General features: G+C 44.7%; 1 protein-coding gene across 1 annotated transcript in view; it reads left to right on the top strand.

Annotated features, from left to right (window-relative positions):
* Positions 1 to 17,068, top strand: part of CUX1 (cut like homeobox 1) — a 328,228-nt gene extending 311,160 nt beyond the window's left edge. Inside the window, exons 16-23 of the mRNA XM_072978284.2 lie at positions 357 to 423; positions 956 to 1,068; positions 1,495 to 1,611; positions 3,949 to 4,032; positions 5,332 to 5,388; positions 7,193 to 7,273; positions 15,106 to 15,170; positions 15,378 to 17,068. Of these exons, the coding sequence (XP_072834385.2) occupies positions 357 to 423; positions 956 to 1,068; positions 1,495 to 1,611; positions 3,949 to 4,032; positions 5,332 to 5,388; positions 7,193 to 7,273; positions 15,106 to 15,170; positions 15,378 to 15,438 (645 nt within the window). The 3' untranslated portion in view covers positions 15,439 to 17,068. The remainder of the gene's footprint in view (positions 1 to 356; positions 424 to 955; positions 1,069 to 1,494; positions 1,612 to 3,948; positions 4,033 to 5,331; positions 5,389 to 7,192; positions 7,274 to 15,105; positions 15,171 to 15,377) is intronic.
* Positions 17,069 to 17,381: the final 313 nt, after the last annotated feature.

Raw genomic sequence — 17,381 nt, 5'->3', positions numbered from 1 at the left:
GTTAAAGTGGTTTCAAACAGCCATAACTGTATAGTGCAGACACACTGTTAGAATGCAGAAATTGGGGCCTTTTTTTTTTCTGTCACTGCTCATTACGGAGTCAGGTATGCATGCCAGTCTCCTCCAAATCCCCTGAAAATCTTCACTGGAAAGATGGTGGGCTGTTAATGTACCTAACAAATAAAACAGTAATTGACCAGTGGATCACAGTCTATCTTCTGTGTGAGTATTCACAAGAGAGGTTGCAGGTGGAGTATGTATGGTTCCCCCCCCCTAATTGTCAAAGTGGTGGGGAAACCCATTTGTAGGGCCACATGCTCACAGATCCACACTCCTTCTCGATTTACTTCTCAAAGGGGGCTGCCATTCAAAACTTGGAGAACATCCCGGAGCCTATTAAAGAAGCAACAGCTCTTTTCTATGGTAAGTTGTCTAACCAGCACCAGGGAGGGTTTGTTGCATTAGCCCATGCTGTGAATAAGATAGCAGTTGTATCACCAGTGTTTCCCATCTGGCCCATTTCACTTTTGCCCTGGTGAGCACTCCCTGCAGCTTGCAGCATGAGCTTTATTCCACCCACCCACCAAGGAACCCTGAAATCTGCCCATTTGAATGTGGTGCAAAAAGGTGGCTTAGGAAAGAAGATGCAAAATAGGGCAGGCACTACGTAAGTCACGTTGATAATGGGCCTTGTAAGCTAAGGTGCCGCTTGGTCCCTGAGCAACAAAATAAAAGGGAGCCAGAGCCACCACTAAATCTGTTTTTGCCTCCATGGTTACGGTGAGCTGCTTTGGATGTGCTTTTGCTTGGAACTGCCTAAATAAGAGAGAGGAGCCACTTCTGGCTAGGGCGAGGGAAGCGCGCACTTGCTACTGCAGGTGGAGAGGGCCGTTTGCCTCTCCCAGTGGCCTCTCAGTAGCCATCACAAACTCTTTCATCGTGATCTCTGTCCTAGGTTACCCACCATCACCAGCTAACCAGATTCCAGAAAGTCAGATGGATTCCCTCCTATCCATCATCTCCAGTCAGAGAGAACGCTTCCGAGCCCGGAACCATGAACTGGAAACGGTAGGTTTCACTGAAGTTAAAAGTGCTCTCGGGTCCGGGACAATGATGAGGAGAGCTTGAGAAAGTTCCTTTTCCAGCTCTCCTGGAACCCCCTGACCTGCACGTCCTCGCCTCTTTTGTCCATGAGAAACAGGAGCTGGGCTTGAAGGCTGGGCAGGAGGGGGCAGGAGGAGCAGGATTAGACTCTGCCTCCAGAAGGGATCCTGGGACAACCGTATATGAAACGTTCTAAATGCCATGTAATCACCCCATCAGTGTGCCATACTGTACCACAACGCAGCATATAAGAGCATAGCCACAAAATAAGAGAGATACAAACAGCTCAGCCAGAAAAGGGGACACACGGAAAGATCAGTTTTACTTAGAAAGAGTTCTTGAATACTTCAGCGTGCAGGGCCTTGATCCTGTCCTTTGGCTTTCTGGCAGGAAAACCGTCTCATGCAGCATACCATGCAGGCCCTGCAGAGCGAGCTGGACAACCTGAGAGCCGACAATATCAAGCTATACGAGAAGATAAAGTTCCTCCAAAGCTACCCTGGCCGAGTAAGTGTGCTGCCCTTTCCAGGGCCCGAGGAGGTGGAAGGCTCGCTGGGTGGCACGATTGTGGGAGCGAAGGGAGGTGAGATGACTAATGAATGACTGATTGAAGCAAACACAGAAAGAAGATAAGAGAGGCTGCCCCATACATAGGTGATTTTAGTATCGCTGCTTAATGGTCTTCTGTGTGATGAACAAACTAAACTTTCCCTGCTCATTTATTTATTTATTTATTTTATTTCTATCCCGCCTATCTGATCATATTAGACCACTCTAGGCGGCTTACAGTAAAAACAACAATGTAATTTTAAGACTTTACAGCAGAAACGTAAATAATAAAAAAGAATAAAGAACAGAATAAGAAAAAAGATCGTCAAGGGTTTTCTGTTGGGAAGGCCCGCCTATACATCAATGTTTTTAGTTGTTTCTTAAAAATGCCCAGCGAGGGAGCCGCGCGAATCTCAGTGGAGCCAAAGCTTGGGCCCTCAACATCTCACCCTTGACGGCCCCACTCAGGAGAGGTCCGTCTGGACCTGCAAGTTCCCACATTCAGCAGCAGCATTGTCTGGCCTATGAGCAACAAGGGCTACCCAGGGTGGTGCAGTGGGGAGAGTGATAGACTAGGACTCAGGAGACGTGGGTTTGATTCCCCAGCGATGCCACAGAAACTCACTGGGGGGGAAAGAACTTTTAAAACCACACCTTAACAACCTCATAGACCTTGAACACCCTATTAGGGTCTCTATAAGTCAGGTCTGACTTGACAGCCCATAATAAACAGACAACAGGAAGGAGGGGGCCTTTGCAGCCTGCCTGTGGCCTTTCCAAGCCGTGTGCATCCCCCTCTTTCTCCAGGAGAGAGAGCTGTTCTTCTCCCAGAGACTTCTGGGATCCACCACCAGGAAACAATGACAAATGGGCTGCAGTTTGTATTTCCACCTCCTCAGGCAGCTCGTGGAACAAAACCCACCTTGCTTCAGGAATCCACATAACGGCTGGGCTTGGGCTGCATTTCCAAGGCAGGCGGCAGCATATATAAAATGAAGCATAAATGTCAGAAATGTAGATGTTCAAGCAATGCACACATACTCACGTTAGTCAAAACAAAAATATGTATAAAGCGCACTTGTATTTTTTACCACACACACAATTAAGCATGATATTCTGTGGGGTGGGGGGAAGTCAAGTCTTCTCACCTCGTACAGAAATGAGATGGAATAAAAAAGCTTGTAGTAAACTGAGAATCTGAACTGGAATAAAACTAACAGATTTTTGCATCCCCACCAAGAGGACAAATGCCATCAGTTTCTCTCTCTCTCTCTCTCATAGTACTAAAACTTGGGATCATCTAGTGAGGCTGAGTGAGTGACAGGAGATGTAGTATACAGAAGTGCTTCTGCAACAATTACAGCCACAGGAAACCAATAGCTAGCTGACAAGAAGTTGCCAGGAACAGTTGTGGGGGTTCCAAACTGGGGCTGCAGCCAGTTGTGTATCTGGGCTGTACCAAAAACATGCATTTCATACTCCAAGATGCAACCGCCCAAGATCAGTCAGCTAGGATTTTGCACCTACCAAGAAGCCAGCCTAGAGGTTGCAAATAACCAGAGAGAAAGACTAAAGCACAAGAGCTGGGAGAAAGCAAAACCTCAGTAACAATTTTGTATTATGTCACTGCTGCAATTAATATTTTGTGTAAAAGTGAGAAGCATGGCTTGATCTGATGCCTTAGCAGTAAGGAAATTAAATTCTGCACATGCTCAGACAACCACAATACACATGCCGCAGGACTGGATCAAGGGCCCATCCATGACCTCTTCCAGTAATACTGGGATCCATTTCTTGTCCTATTAGCACATCTCTCCATCTTATTCATGTGCCAAGCCATTATGGCTAGCAGGCACTCTGCTCATTTCTGAAATGCCACAATCCTGTTTTGGGTGCGGTGGTAACAGAAACAAGCCTGACAGGGTCTCCACCACACACAGTCCTTCACGACTCGATAAAGCCACCTTGATATTAAAACAATGAATGAACAGTGCCAGCGTGAACAAGGTGAAACACATTCTTTCCTTGCTGGTTAGGAGCAATGGAAGAAGACAAAGAGCCTTTTTACACACCAAGAGGAAAACCAGGGAGCCCTAACTTGCAAGTTTACAAGACAAAAGGAATGAGGAGGGAAGCGGAAGAAAAGCAAGCGCTGGCACCGGTTTGTTATGTAGTTGATCTTACCCATGACCAGCTAGAAACAAGAAGAGAAAATGGTCTTGCAGAAAAATCAACAAGGAGGGAATGGACACTCATAAACCTGTCCTGACTCTCCTATTTGGGTCCCTTGTCTAGGGGAGCAGCAGTGACGAGACAGAGATGCGTTACTCCTCACAGTATGAAGAACGCTTGGACCCCTTTACCTCTTTCAGCCGTAAGGTATGGAAACTGGGAGGTTTTTGGCCCGGGGCTGGGTGCAAAAGTACAGTATCCGTCCCACCACTGCATAATAGTAAGGAACGCTCATATGCAGTTGCTAAACGTTACCCCTACCAGAAAAAAGCTATTAAATTATTACTAATATATTGATAAATTATTAATTAGTAGCAGTTTTAATATTAGCAGCAATTGATATATTGTTGTCATTGACTCTTATTACATTATTCATATGAATATATTTTTTAATTTCACAATCTAACATTTCATTTACATTGTATCTTGTGTGTAATTACTGGGGTAGACGGTGCATAAAGAAGAATCTGAGTCATTTTGTCTGCAACCCTGGGAGAGCAGGAATTCATGTTGACATTTTCCAAATGACAAGCTAGGACAAGCCCCCTGCATCTGCAGGATCAGTATCCACTGTTTCACTTATTGGTCTGAAAATATAAAAAATATTAAAAGATGAAAAACAGAAACACCTACTTCCATGATGTAATTACTAGAATTGGCCACTAGAGGAAGTCAGAAATCATGCTATGTATAAGGCTCACCATTATCCCTGTACAGTGGTGCCTCGCTTGATGACGATAATCCATTCCATTCAAATCGCTGTTAAGCGAAATCGTTGTCAAGCGAATTTTTAAAAACCCATTGAAATGCATTGAAAACCGTTCAATGCATTCCAATGGGCGAAATACCTGCTCGTTTTGCGAAGATGTTCCATAGGGCGGCCATTTTTCAGTGCCTGTAAAGTGAGGAATCCATGCTAAAAACAGCAGGGAGCCATTTTGCACAGTGGGCGGCCATTTTTAGAGCCACCGATCAGCTGTTTTAGAATCATCGTCTAGCAAAAAATCGGTTCCCGAAGCAGGAAAACGATCATCGTCAAGCGAATTTTCCCCATAGGAACATCATTTTGCAAACTCAATAGCGATCACAAAAACTTCATTGTAAAGCAGTTTCGTTGTTTAACGAGGTGATCGTTAAGTGAGGCACCACTGTATAAGGTTTTTGGCATCTGTGGGGAAGGGGGGCTTGGATCAATCCCCTGCAGAAGCAGGGGTCCTACTGTACCAAGGTGATGCCAGAAGTGACCTAGTGGGCTTTAGGAACAAACAAGAAAGGGAACTTGAGACTGCCTGTCTTTAAGCTCAGGGCAGACTGAAATGGAACTGAAATATGCACCAAGGAGGCCATTGTCAGAGGGAAAGAACTGGCTTCAGTTTCAGGTTTTGGTTGTTGAGAATTGTATTCTCGCCTCTGCCCTTGTGATATACCTTTTTTTTTAATTTCTAGGAGCGTCAGAGGAAATACCTGAGTCTCAGCCCATGGGATAAAGCCACCCTTGGCATGGTAAGTCAAGCTGTTGAGATGTGATTGGTGTGCCCAGCAAAACGTTCTCCTCTGTTCGTAATCTTGACCTTCAACCTCTTTTCCCCTTCAGGAAAAGGGGTGGAAAATATACACTTATTTGCTGGCACTGTGAGCTTGGTCCTAAAATCCATGGGAAGGATCTAGGTACCTTACACAAGTTCAGCTCTCCATGGTCAGGTGAATAGCATTTACAGGTGGCAAGGGAAGTTGCTGAACATCTTTGGCATATCTGCAGCTAGGGCTGTAATAGATGTCAACCTGAAGAACATGTAGGGCTATTATTATTATTTTTTTGGGGGGGAGCATGATGTAGCACAGTCTTCGTCCTCCTGATGTACAGGATTTTTCAGCACTTCTGCAGGAACTAGGTTAGAGAAAGTTGATTTACTCTTCAAAGGGGTCTTTCAATATCTTTTTAATGGCCAATTGGGGGAGACAGGTCAACTGGAACACTATGCAGTATTCCAAATATGGCCACACTAAATTCATACAAAGGCATTACAATCCTGGCTGTGAAAAGTTGTGTGTCCAGAGTACCCGCAGGGAGACTGTGAGTCACCAAGGCTAGCCTGGCCTGCTCTGAAGTGACAGATCTTTGTTCACACCTTGGCAGCTGCTTTGAAATGCCAAGCCTGACGGGTGCATGGAGGTCGACCTTTTGCCCTGCTGTAGCTCTCAACTGTACATGACCAGGCCTGGCATGCCACGCCTCTCTCAAAATGAGCCCCAAATGTGGGCATAATAAGAAGCACAGGCTCAGCTGGAAAGGCTTCTAGCTGTTTCCACATGTTCTACCCTGTTTCATACTCAAAGTTGGAGGTCTTCTGGCCCATCCCGGACAGATGGCTGTCCAATCTTTTCTTGAAAACCTCCAACAATGGGGCAAGCTGTTCCACTGCTTCATGGTTCTCACCTTCAGGAAATTCCTCCTTACTTCCAGATTGGGTCTCCCTCTGACGAGTTTCCACCCGTTGGTTCTTGTCCTACCCTCAGGAACAATGGAGAATCAATTGATGCCGTCTTCCCTGTGGCAAATCTTCAGATCTTGGAAGACGGCTCTCTTGTCTCCCTTCAGTCTTCTCCTTGTTCAGCTAAACATACCTTGTTCTTTTAGTCATTCTTCGTAGGATATAGCCTCCAGTCCCCTTTTCCTTCAGTCATGTTCTCCTGGCAGACTTCCCACGGGCAGCTGGTTGGCCACTGTGAGAACAGGCTAGGCTCAGGAGGCCTTTGAACTGATCCAGAAGGAACTGTTCTTACCCATGATCTCATCCTTGCTGATGAAGTGGTTCAAGCAGTGTTCTGGCACAGAGCTAGGCCCATCCCAAATGTCCAAGTGTCTGTCAAAATTGGCAGATTGGATTTTCTTTTAAAATAAAAAGTTTCTAGTCCTTATGAATGTGAAGATACCTTTAGAAGTGCTTCGAATGTAGGGCTCTGGCCACGTCATTCTAGGTCTAATTTTTATGCATTTCAAAGTGGCCAGACAAGGCCCCTTAGAAATCTCAGGTGGGAGTGAAATAACATTTCTTTTCCAGTTACTAAGAGTAGGGGGTTCAGTTTCTCCCTGATTCTGCCTGCACCTGAAAGCCCCCTCCCTGCAACCATCAAGCCAATAATAAATTACATAAAAACAAAGGATTATACAATTTAAAATTGTCAGATTTAAGCAAGGTGGCACATTTTGTAGTCTTTCCTTGGTGCAGAATTCTAATATTTTTTTAAAGACTCAAAACATACCAAACTCTGCGTAACAGCCTATGGTGCCTTCTTTTGTTTGCAGGGAAGACTCATCCTCTCCAATAAGACAGCTCGTACCATTGCCTTCTTCTATACTCTGCTCCTACACTGCCTAGTTTTCCTGGTAAGTTTCATGCAAGGACATGACCCGTTCATTTGAATAAATCTACTCCAAGAATCTGAATGTTGAGATACATTTGTGCCAGTCTTTACTCTCTGTTGAATATTCATGTACATGTATGACTTATTCATGTGCATAAGTGTGGGGCAACCTCCATGACAACATGAAAGGGTGTATTAAAGCAAATGTAAACGTAAAGCAAAAATACTCAACCAATGTGGCCCAGCTGAGCATTGCTCACTTTGCTCTCAGCACCTCTTTGGTTATACCCTGGGCTGGGAAGTGGCTTTACAAGGGGAATGGAGGTCCTTCTCTTCTACTAAGCCTGTTACACCCCGCAGGAGGGCCAAGCAGGGGGTGCTGCAGGAGGAGCGTTGCATGCTTGTCCCAACAGATGGGTGGCATGGATACCTCCCCCAACATGGCTGTAGGGATCAATAGCTGCTTGGCTTGACCCAAAGGCCTTACATGCTTCTGCTGTGGCACAGCTGTGTGACAGACGCACCTGGCTCACTCCAGCTGGCACCTGAGGAGGAGGAGGTGGGCGGCTCCAGGGGCTTTGCCTCTCTTTGGTTTGGCAGGTTCATAGGAAAGCTCTGGATGCGGGGGATTATCCTGGTCCAGTGATGGCAAACTTTTTTGAGCACAAGTGCCCAAACCAGGGAAAAAAACACAACCCAGTGGGCGGCAGTGGTGGTGGAAGCAGCGGTGGATGGGAGAATCATGGGCACGGAGGTGCCTCCAGACCCCACTCTGGATCCGCCTCCAGTTGTGCCCAACCCTGCCACTGCCTATAGCTCAGCCAGCCCACTACCACCAGCTACTCCGGATCCTGTCAGGGTGTTAGCACTGCGTACGGCTGCAGCCGCCTCCTCAGGTTTGGCTGCTGGGGGTAGCAATCCAGTGACTTACGGCTCACGTGCCCACAAAGAGGGCTCTGTGTGCCACCTGTGGCAAGTGTGCCAAAGGTTTGCCATCGCTATCCTAGTCCACCCAGTTGTGGCATCAGGCCTGGTGAGCTTCACAACGCAGAGCCTTATCCTAGTGTACCCAAGCTGCTTTCTTGGATGGCAGCAGAAAGTCCACCCAGATGCCAATGTCCATGTCATGCTGGCGGATTACCTCCCCGCCTTTCTTTGATTGGACTTCCCACAGCTTCACCTCCTCAGTCTCCCATGCCTCCCAGTTCCACCCATAAGTCCTCCTCCCCGGCCGCCAGCCTCTGCTTAGGCAGTAGCTGGTCCATGGCTGCAGTTGTGCCCTCAAGGGTGTCTCCTGGCACTGCATCCTCACCCCCCCCCCCAATCTGTTGGGGGACAGCATGTCAGGAAGGCCAACTCCTGGCTCGCTGAAGTAGTAAGCCCACCAGCCTGGCCAGAACGGGTCCTCATTGGTCCCATAATAAGGTTTATTTATTCCTTTACTTCTTTTTGCTCCCTTATAGCTTGGCTTTCTTCCACTAAAGTCATGGTGGTGGGTGTGGGTCTTGCTTTTCTCCTCACAACCACCCTGTAAGGTAGGTAAAGCTGAGAGAGAATGGCTGACCCAAGTTTTCATGGCTCAGTGGGTGATTTAGGAGAACCAAGTCATGGCTCTCCTAAGTCTTAGGTCAACATGCTAACTGCAACACCACACTGGCAAAGAGCGGCTATTCTCTGCAAAACAGAGCCTGCTTCAGCTGAACACCAGTCATCTCTCTGCAAGGTGGGTTCTTTAGCCCTCCCCAAATAATCCTGTGGTAGAGACTCCACAGATCTCGATGTGCGCTGGGAAAGGGTAAGGGTTATCCCGTACTCTTCCCGAGGGAGAGAATGTCCTGCATGACATTTGGAGATTCTGCCTTTCATCGTTGTGTGGAACGGCCAGTACAGTCACTGCATGTCTCCAGGGCTGGCCAAGGTTTGAGAATGCCTTTGAGGGACAGGCATTCCATATGAATGGACTGAGTTCGAAAGGAGTCCTGCAGAACCTTGAGTGAGAAGGTTTGTCTATAGGAAAGAAAAAGAAGGAACAAAAGCAGGAAGGAAGGAATTGTGTATCCTGTTTTCCCCAGAACGGGACCCCAAGGCTCACAGAAAAAGTTGAAAAAGATGCATATCAAAATTGATTTTTTTTAAGGTAAAGGTACCTAGGCAATTATATCAATTAATGACACAAATATTTATTAATTTATTTATTTTATATCCCGCCTATCTGGTCGGGCGAGGACCACTCTAGGCGGCTGGACATTTCATTCATATCCCACAATTTTTAACAGGTATATTTCTTACATTTATATCCTGCCTTCTCAAAGAGGACAGCAATGGTGGCCAGCTCCCACTGTGGCCGGTGCAGTGGAAAGCGCAGTAGCCAAGAGTGGGCACAGCCATGGGTAAGGGGCAGAATTGGGGCAAAAACCAACGGTCGTACACCTAGGAAAGCAAGACTGAGCTAGGAGCTGGGATGCCAGCTACGCCTTGAACATCAGAGATACCCCAGGCTATACTAGGTGCTCTGAAGATAGCCATACCAAGTGGAATCTCCAGTTGGTAAGCAAGAAATTTTCTACCTCGTAGAAGGGAATAATCCTGAAGGCCAAGGTGCCTGGGCATCTGATTAAAGTATTTGGATAGGTGGCATACTGGAATGAGTGCAGTGTCATGCACTCTTTCCACCCAGCAGCGTCCCCCTCCATATTAAGATGAGCATAAAAGCTCTTTATTCCAAGTCAGACCATCTAATCAAGCAAGTCATCCATGAGTGGTAGCATCTCTCCAGAGGCAGAAGTTTCGCCCATAGTATCCCTTCCCTTCCCCCACTGCTTACTGAAATCTTTTTAGTTAAGAACTGCCAAGGAGGGGATCCAGGACTTTTTTTAATCCCATGTTTTCTCTTTTTTTTTCTGAGTTACAGCCTTGCTATAACTCAGCAATTCCTAACCTCTGAATTTAGAAGCTCTGCTCTCTCTCCCTTTTGCCCTATACTCAGCCTATCAAAGGGTACTGGCAGCCTTTACACCAACCGAGTAGACCTACAGACTCACTCAATTGCTCATGGCAAGTCAAGGTAAAGGTAAAGGTTCCCCTTGACAATTTTTGTCCAGTCATTTTCGATTCTAGGGGGCGGTGCTCATCCCCGTTTCCAAGCCATAGAGCCAGCGTTTGTCCAAAGACAATCTTCCATGGTCAAGTGGCCAGCGCGGCTAGACAGAGCCTGTAGTGCAAACATAAGGGCAGCATTGCTGGTAACAAAGACAAAATAACCTCTGCATAGACATTACCTTTTACTCGCTGCACATCGCGCATAGGGGCTTTCCTGCCCCCATCTCTGCCCATTTTGTGTGAGTTTCAATCGTCCCTAATTTGGAGGCTTTCTGAATGGGATTTCTGGAACTGATGTGATTTACACACACACACACACTCTCTTCCAGGAGGCGTTATCTCTGACTGGCAGGAGCTGGAGTGGCGAGAGGATTGACATTCTGCTGTATGGCTGCCATGCTTTGCCCCATTGTGTCCCTGTTGACGTTTCATTATACTGTTCCTCCCTGCTAGAATTCCTGAGGGGTTCATTTATCTCCAAGAGGGAGGAAAAGGAAAGATGTCTTTCATTATCATTAATAAGGGCAAGCAAGACAAGATTAACATGTGGGGGGGGCGGTGCAGAGGCTCTTGGCAGGGCGGGCAAAGGGAATAATAGCTAGGCTCCAACCTCTGTCATGCCTTCTAGCCAAGAAAATATGCAGGAGTGAAGGTCAGCCAGTACAGCCCATCATGAGGTTTAGGAATCGCCCACTGTTTATATTTCAACATTTAATCAGATGCATTAGAGCTGATTAATCCACCCGTCCTTGTCTGCTCCTCGTGGCCTTTGAGACAAAAACATTTGTTCTGATGAAGGAAGCTTGTTTTAGATTGGGGGTTCCCAACACTGGGTCCCCAGATATTCTTGGACTGCAACTCCCAGAAACCCTGGGCAGCACAGCTGGTGGTAAGGGCTTCTGGGAGCTGCAGTCCAAGAACACCTGGGTTACTCAAGGCTGAGAGCCACTGTTTTAGATTAAACCTGCTTGTGTCTTGGAAAGAGGTATTCCCACCCCAGAGGAAAGGAACGCCTTTTAGAACAAATGCTCCTTCCAAGGTAGTTCCTGCCGCTTGTGGTTTTTAGAAGCTGAATTTATTTGACAGCCTCTTTTTCGCAGTTGCTCTACCCAAGCTGGCTTCTCAATGGACACAGTTACAGGAGAAGATGAAGAAGCCAATCAGTTCCAGAAATGAAGAAGTAATCAAAACAACCAGTGAACGATTTCAAAAATCAATGCAATGCTGTACAGGACAATCGGTACATACTCAGGTCTTCATGATTCATCACACCAACAGTGTAACGATGACAATATAGAAATTGATTGGCCTAGTGTAGCCAAAAAGAAAGAAAGAGCAAAACGCAGAAGTACAAAACATTCCAAATGAATGAATAGGCCAATATTAATCGATAACAAGAACATACTCAAAAGGAACAGCCCTTCTGTTAAATAATGCCTTTTAGCTGGTCTGATGCATTTATTTCAGACCAATAAAGACTTATGTGGAAAATGTGCCCTTGAAACCATTAGGGCAATACAGGGTTGCATTGAACCAAATGTATTGATATATATTTCTTCTCCCTGTTTTTACATTGTTGTTCTGACTCCTCCCAGTCCCGTTTTTTTCTTTACAACCACCCTGTAAACATAGGTTAAGACGGAGCTCAAAAGTAACTGGTTACAAGTAACATTGTTTTCTTTAACAGGTAACAAGTAATATAATTAGTTGTACAACTATTATCACAACAAATAATTAACCTCTAGTTGTTGCCCAATATTACTTTTTAAGGGCATTTTCACTTACTTTTTCACTTACTTTTACAGGTATGTTGTTAATTTTGCAGGTTGAGGTTATCTTGTCAATCCCAAGTCACAAGGAAAATATTTAGTTTTATCATTCATATTTTAAAAACTATTTCTAAGATGCAGTATCAGAATTGGCCACTAGAGAGAAGCAGGGAGCATTTCCTCACCTTTCTTATGCCCTGTCCCTCAGTATCAACTACCTCACACATTAAGAACATGCAATACAAGAAATCAGCTGTGTTATCCCAGCATTATTAACAGAAACCCGGCTGCTAAGAATTAATGGCCCCCACTTAATGCTGTATGAGCTTTCAAAGTTCAGTGGGAAAAAGAACCTGCACTTCCCAATCCCAGTCTAACCATTCCCTACTACATGGACTCTCTGGAGTGGTTAATGAGAGTCAATCTGAATTCAGAAAAAACATGGGGAGCATTCCTTCCTTATACTATTCAGGTTATCCTATGATAAACATGCATTCAAAATACACAGGACTTTTCCATTAATTCAAGGCATTTAACTTGTGACATTCCAGACTGACAGTTTACACAAGCTACTTTTTAGCAGATCTTTAACCAATATTGTACGGAATTTTTTCCCGATTGCTTTTCCTTTATAATATTTAGTCTTTAATAATTGGTGAGTTTTCCTTGTGTTGCCCTATGTTTTCCTACAACCTAGAACTCCATAGAGTTATAGACAGTTGTGATACTCATTTGTGGTCTGCACCCTCCAGAGAGGCTTACATGAGAAAAGGCGTCTGAAGGGGGACATGGTTGATACGTATAAAATTATGCAGGGGATGGATAAAGTGGATAGAGGGAAGCCCTTTTCCCTCTCACGCAATACCAGAACCAAGAGACATCCACTCCAACTGAGTTTTGGGAGAGTGAGAACAGATTTCTTTACCTAGTGTGTTGTGAGTCTGTGGAACTCCTTGCCACAGGATCTGGTGATGGCATCTGGCCTAGATGCCTTTAAAAGGGGATAGGACAGATTTCTGGAGAAAAGTCCATTGCAGGTTACAAGCCATGATTTATTTACAGCATTTATTTAATTAATTTATACCCCGCCCATCTAGACCGAAATCTACTCTGGGTGGCTGACAACAATACATAAAAGTAAAAGCAATCTAAAATTTTTAAAAAAAAACAGTATTAATATAATTCAAGACAACAAAGAATAGATTAGGTGATGACAGGATGGAAGGCCTGCCTAAAGAGCCAGGTCTTAAGTTTGCTGTTAAAAACACCCAGCAGGGGAGCCAGGCAGATTTCTGCGGGTAGACTGTTCAAGAGGCGAGGAGCCACTGCTGAGAAGGCCTGGTTTCTTGTTCCTTCTGTCCAGGCCTCCTTCAACGTTAGGCTCCTCAGCCGCCCATCCTGGCTAGAACAAGTGATTCGGGTAGATCTAGGTGGGAGGAGGCGTTCCGCTAGATATTGAAGTCCTAAACCATTTAGGGCTTTATATGTCATCATTAACACCTTGAAATCAATGTGGAAATGAACAGGCAGCCAATGCAAGGCAGCCAGAGTGGGGGAAATATGCTGATATTCTCTCACCCCAGTGAGAAGTCTGACCGCTGCATTCTGCACCAATTGAAGCTTCCACATCAATCTCAAAGGTAGCCCCACGCAGAGCGCATTACAGTAGTCTAATATCGAGATTACAAGCACATGGACCAGAGTAGAGAGCGCCCCAACATCAAGATAGGGATGCAGCTGGGCAATCTGCCAGAGATGGAAATAGGTGGAGTGGACCACTGACGCTACCTGGGTTTTCATGGTGAGCACCGGATCCAGATGGACCCCCAAGCTGTGAACCTCACTCTTCGCAGTGAGAGTCACCTCCCCCAAAAGAGAGGGAGTTTCCCAAACCACCAATGGCGGGGCCACCCACCTTCAGGACCTCCGTCTTGTCCGGATTCAGCCTCAGTCCATTCTCCTGCATCCATTGCAGTACAGCCTCCTAATGGGGATATATAATCTCCAGTCTTAAAAGCAAGGTTCCTCCAAATACGTACCAGATGCAGGAGTATAGTATCAGGAGATAGGTATCTATTTGTCTCATGTGCTCCCAGAGTCATCAGATGGGACCACTGTGAGATATAGGAAACTGGACCAGATGGGCCCTTCAACTCATCCAGAAGGGCTCTTCTTATGTTCTTATGAAGGTGGACAGAGGTCATTTGGCCATCTGTCAGAGATCTATTACTGGATGGCCATCTCTTAATGATGCTTTAACTGTGAGTTTCCTGCCTGAGCAGAGGTTGGACTAGATGACCCCCAGGTGATTTTAGGTAAAGGTAAAGGTTCCCCTTGACAATTTTTGTCCAGTCCTGTCCAACTCTAGGGGGCGGCGCTCATCCCGCTCTTCAAGCCATGGTTATGGCTTGAATATGGCCAAGAATATGGTTTCATATTCTGCAGTCTTCAGCCACTGCTTTTTGCTTTATTGTAATATATATCTCAATACAACACACCACCCAGATAGTGAATAGCTTAAAAGTGTAAGAAATGACACTTTAAAATAACATTCATCCTAATGAATGAATGGTTTAAAAGTATAATACTGTAAATAAATAAGCAAACAAGTATATCTACAGTCTTTGGGTCCATTTTTTATTATCCAAAATACAAACAGTATTATCATAGTAGTTAAGAAATATACCTTGCAGCTGCCTGTTTTAAAAAATAGGTGCAATGACTTTTTCTTGTACTTCTATAAACAAATAAAGAAACAAATAAATATTGGAAAGTAAAAAGTGAAAGGTTTTCTGAGCAGAGAAACTAAGGATCCCATGCTTATCCTCCAGAAAGTTCTCCTGAGTATGATCCAAAGATCAAAAATTTTACTCTCCATTAAAGCAGGATAATACTGTATCAGAAGCCCTAGCAAAAAGTGGACTTTTATTCACAATACGGCAATTCATGTCCTTTCTTGGCTTCTTCTTCTTCTTTCATTTCTCAGGTCCTCTACAAAACTGCTTGGAGCGAGAGTGTTGGGAGAGATTGTGCCGCCTACTGTGCTAAAAAGTAGGTACTGGAAAGGTATTGGACTTGAGGGTGGGTTGTAGATTTGTCTCATGCTATGGCTTAATTTGCAAGCTTCCCAGGGCAGAGATTTGGTTGACTCTTTCATCACTTAAAAAAAAAACCAATGGATGGATGCTTTCACAACAACACTACTGTGTGCTGATCCAGTCATTTCTCTCTTTTTCTGTCTCTTTCTCTCTCTTTCAGGTATGCTGACCATTTGCACAAGTTCCATGAAAATGGGGACAATGGGGACATGTGGCAGTGAAGCCCAAGAAAGATATCCAGCATCAGTGGACAACCTGTGTCCCTCAGGATTCTCTTAGATTACATCTCCCATCATATCTCACCATGGGCTATGTTGGCCAGGACTGATGGGTACTGCAATCCAATAACATCTGGGGGGCACACATTCCCTGTTCCTACACACATAGTAAATCATGTCACCACTGAGGGCCCACCGATGCCCTGTTTCCACCCTTGTACCTCATTCCTTCAACCTACAAATAGAGGATGTTATTTACAAGCTCAGGTGAAAGACAAATCAATACCTGAGGATAAATCTGGCAACTCCAAAAAGTTGACTTATTCCGTTGATTCCAGCAGTAGCTTTCTGTCAAAAAAAAAATAAGTAATTCTCACTTTCTCAATATAATGTGCCTGGGGGAATAATTTTGTTCACACAGAAATTATAATTGTGATGACCACAAAATGAGCTATAAGCACATGCTATGGAAACTAATTTATTGGAAACTCCAATTGCATTTATAGATAGAGGTGACCAATACCCCGCACGTCTAGCAATGATTTCCCAGAGAAGAACACATCTTCCTCTGACTTTGCTGCATTAATCCCAATTTTTGCCCCATCCTGGCCTTGAAGGCCAGCCAGTCACTTGCAGTTTCTTTTTTAAAAGGCCTTTTAAGGACTCAGACAGACATAATGGTTTGTGAGATTTCCACAAATATACCCACTGGCCCTGAATCAAGGAAAGTAATGGTTTCAACAAACCTTCTCATGAGTAGGAGAAGGAAAGCATGTGCATGCACAGCTCACTCCCTGTCTTCCAAACTCTTGATTTGGAAGGTTACAGAAAGCAAGGAATCTAAAGTCATGAAGTCTCCAGTGCTCTGCTTTGATCTTCTTCAACAAACTTGCTGTTTCCTTCTCTGACATGGGTTATTCTGTGCCTCCTGACAGAGACATTCAGTACTATCGGTCCATGAAATTTCCCTTACCCTCCTGCAGTGGACTAGGAAGCCAATGGCTACGAAACATTAGCAGGTGTCACGGTAGATCGTAGGGGATGGATCCTGCTGAGAAAAAGAAAGGCCCCCAATTCTATAACATTTGACGCTCTTATAAAATAGCCAATTTAGCTTAAAGCTTTAGCAAACCTAGAAAAACATGGGGAAACATGGCTTATCTGCTTTGAAAGTTGAATAGTAAATATTCTTCCTTGTGTATGGTAGGCAGGAAATTTCTGTTGCAGAATTCCCTTCCTGTTTCTCATTGAATTAAGAGGCTGTTCAATGCTACTGTTTAATCTAGCAGTGTGTTTTTGCTGGGGTGGGTGAGTAGCAGGAGGGGCTACAAACTTTCAAATGAGGTTTTGCTTTCTCAAATGTATCTGCTTTGCTGTTGCCTTTGAAAATCAAGAGAATTCAGTGTGTTTATAGATAGTTACAGTTTCAGTTTGCAAACAAGGGTGGGCAAAATAGCACTCTGACAAGAAAAACTGAATTGTAAAAACATTCTTTTCCAATGGTTGGAAAACCATTATGATCTCTCCTCCTGTTGTGAAAGTTAAAATACTAGCGCTACATGTAAAGCTGATTTCCTTTTCCTTGAAGCAAAATACTTTCCAATAGAAATAAATGGGCAAAAAAAAAAAAAAAGACTTGGGCTGTTTGTATCTATTGCTAGCATGTTTAACCCTCCAGGGAGCAGGCATGGCTGGACATCTCTGCCTCTTCCATTTTCTGCTAGGTTTGAACCTTTTGAAGCACAAGTTTATTCCACTGCTGCTCAGCATCAGCCTGTCAGATTTTTTTCCTCTGGTAAAAAGCCTTAACATGTTGTATATAGTTTTGCGTGTCTTGCTCCCGGGGTGCGTAGCCCTGTATGCATTTTTTTTGTAATATTTTCTAATGTATGTATTTTGGTGTGCATTGTTTTTATCAGAGAACTGCATAGCAGAATGAAGCATAA

This window comes from Pogona vitticeps, chromosome 7, assembly GCF_051106095.1.
Source record: "Pogona vitticeps strain Pit_001003342236 chromosome 7, PviZW2.1, whole genome shotgun sequence".
Classification (NCBI taxonomy): Eukaryota; Metazoa; Chordata; class Lepidosauria; order Squamata; family Agamidae; genus Pogona; species Pogona vitticeps.
This window is presented reverse-complemented; position numbering and strand designations above follow the sequence as displayed.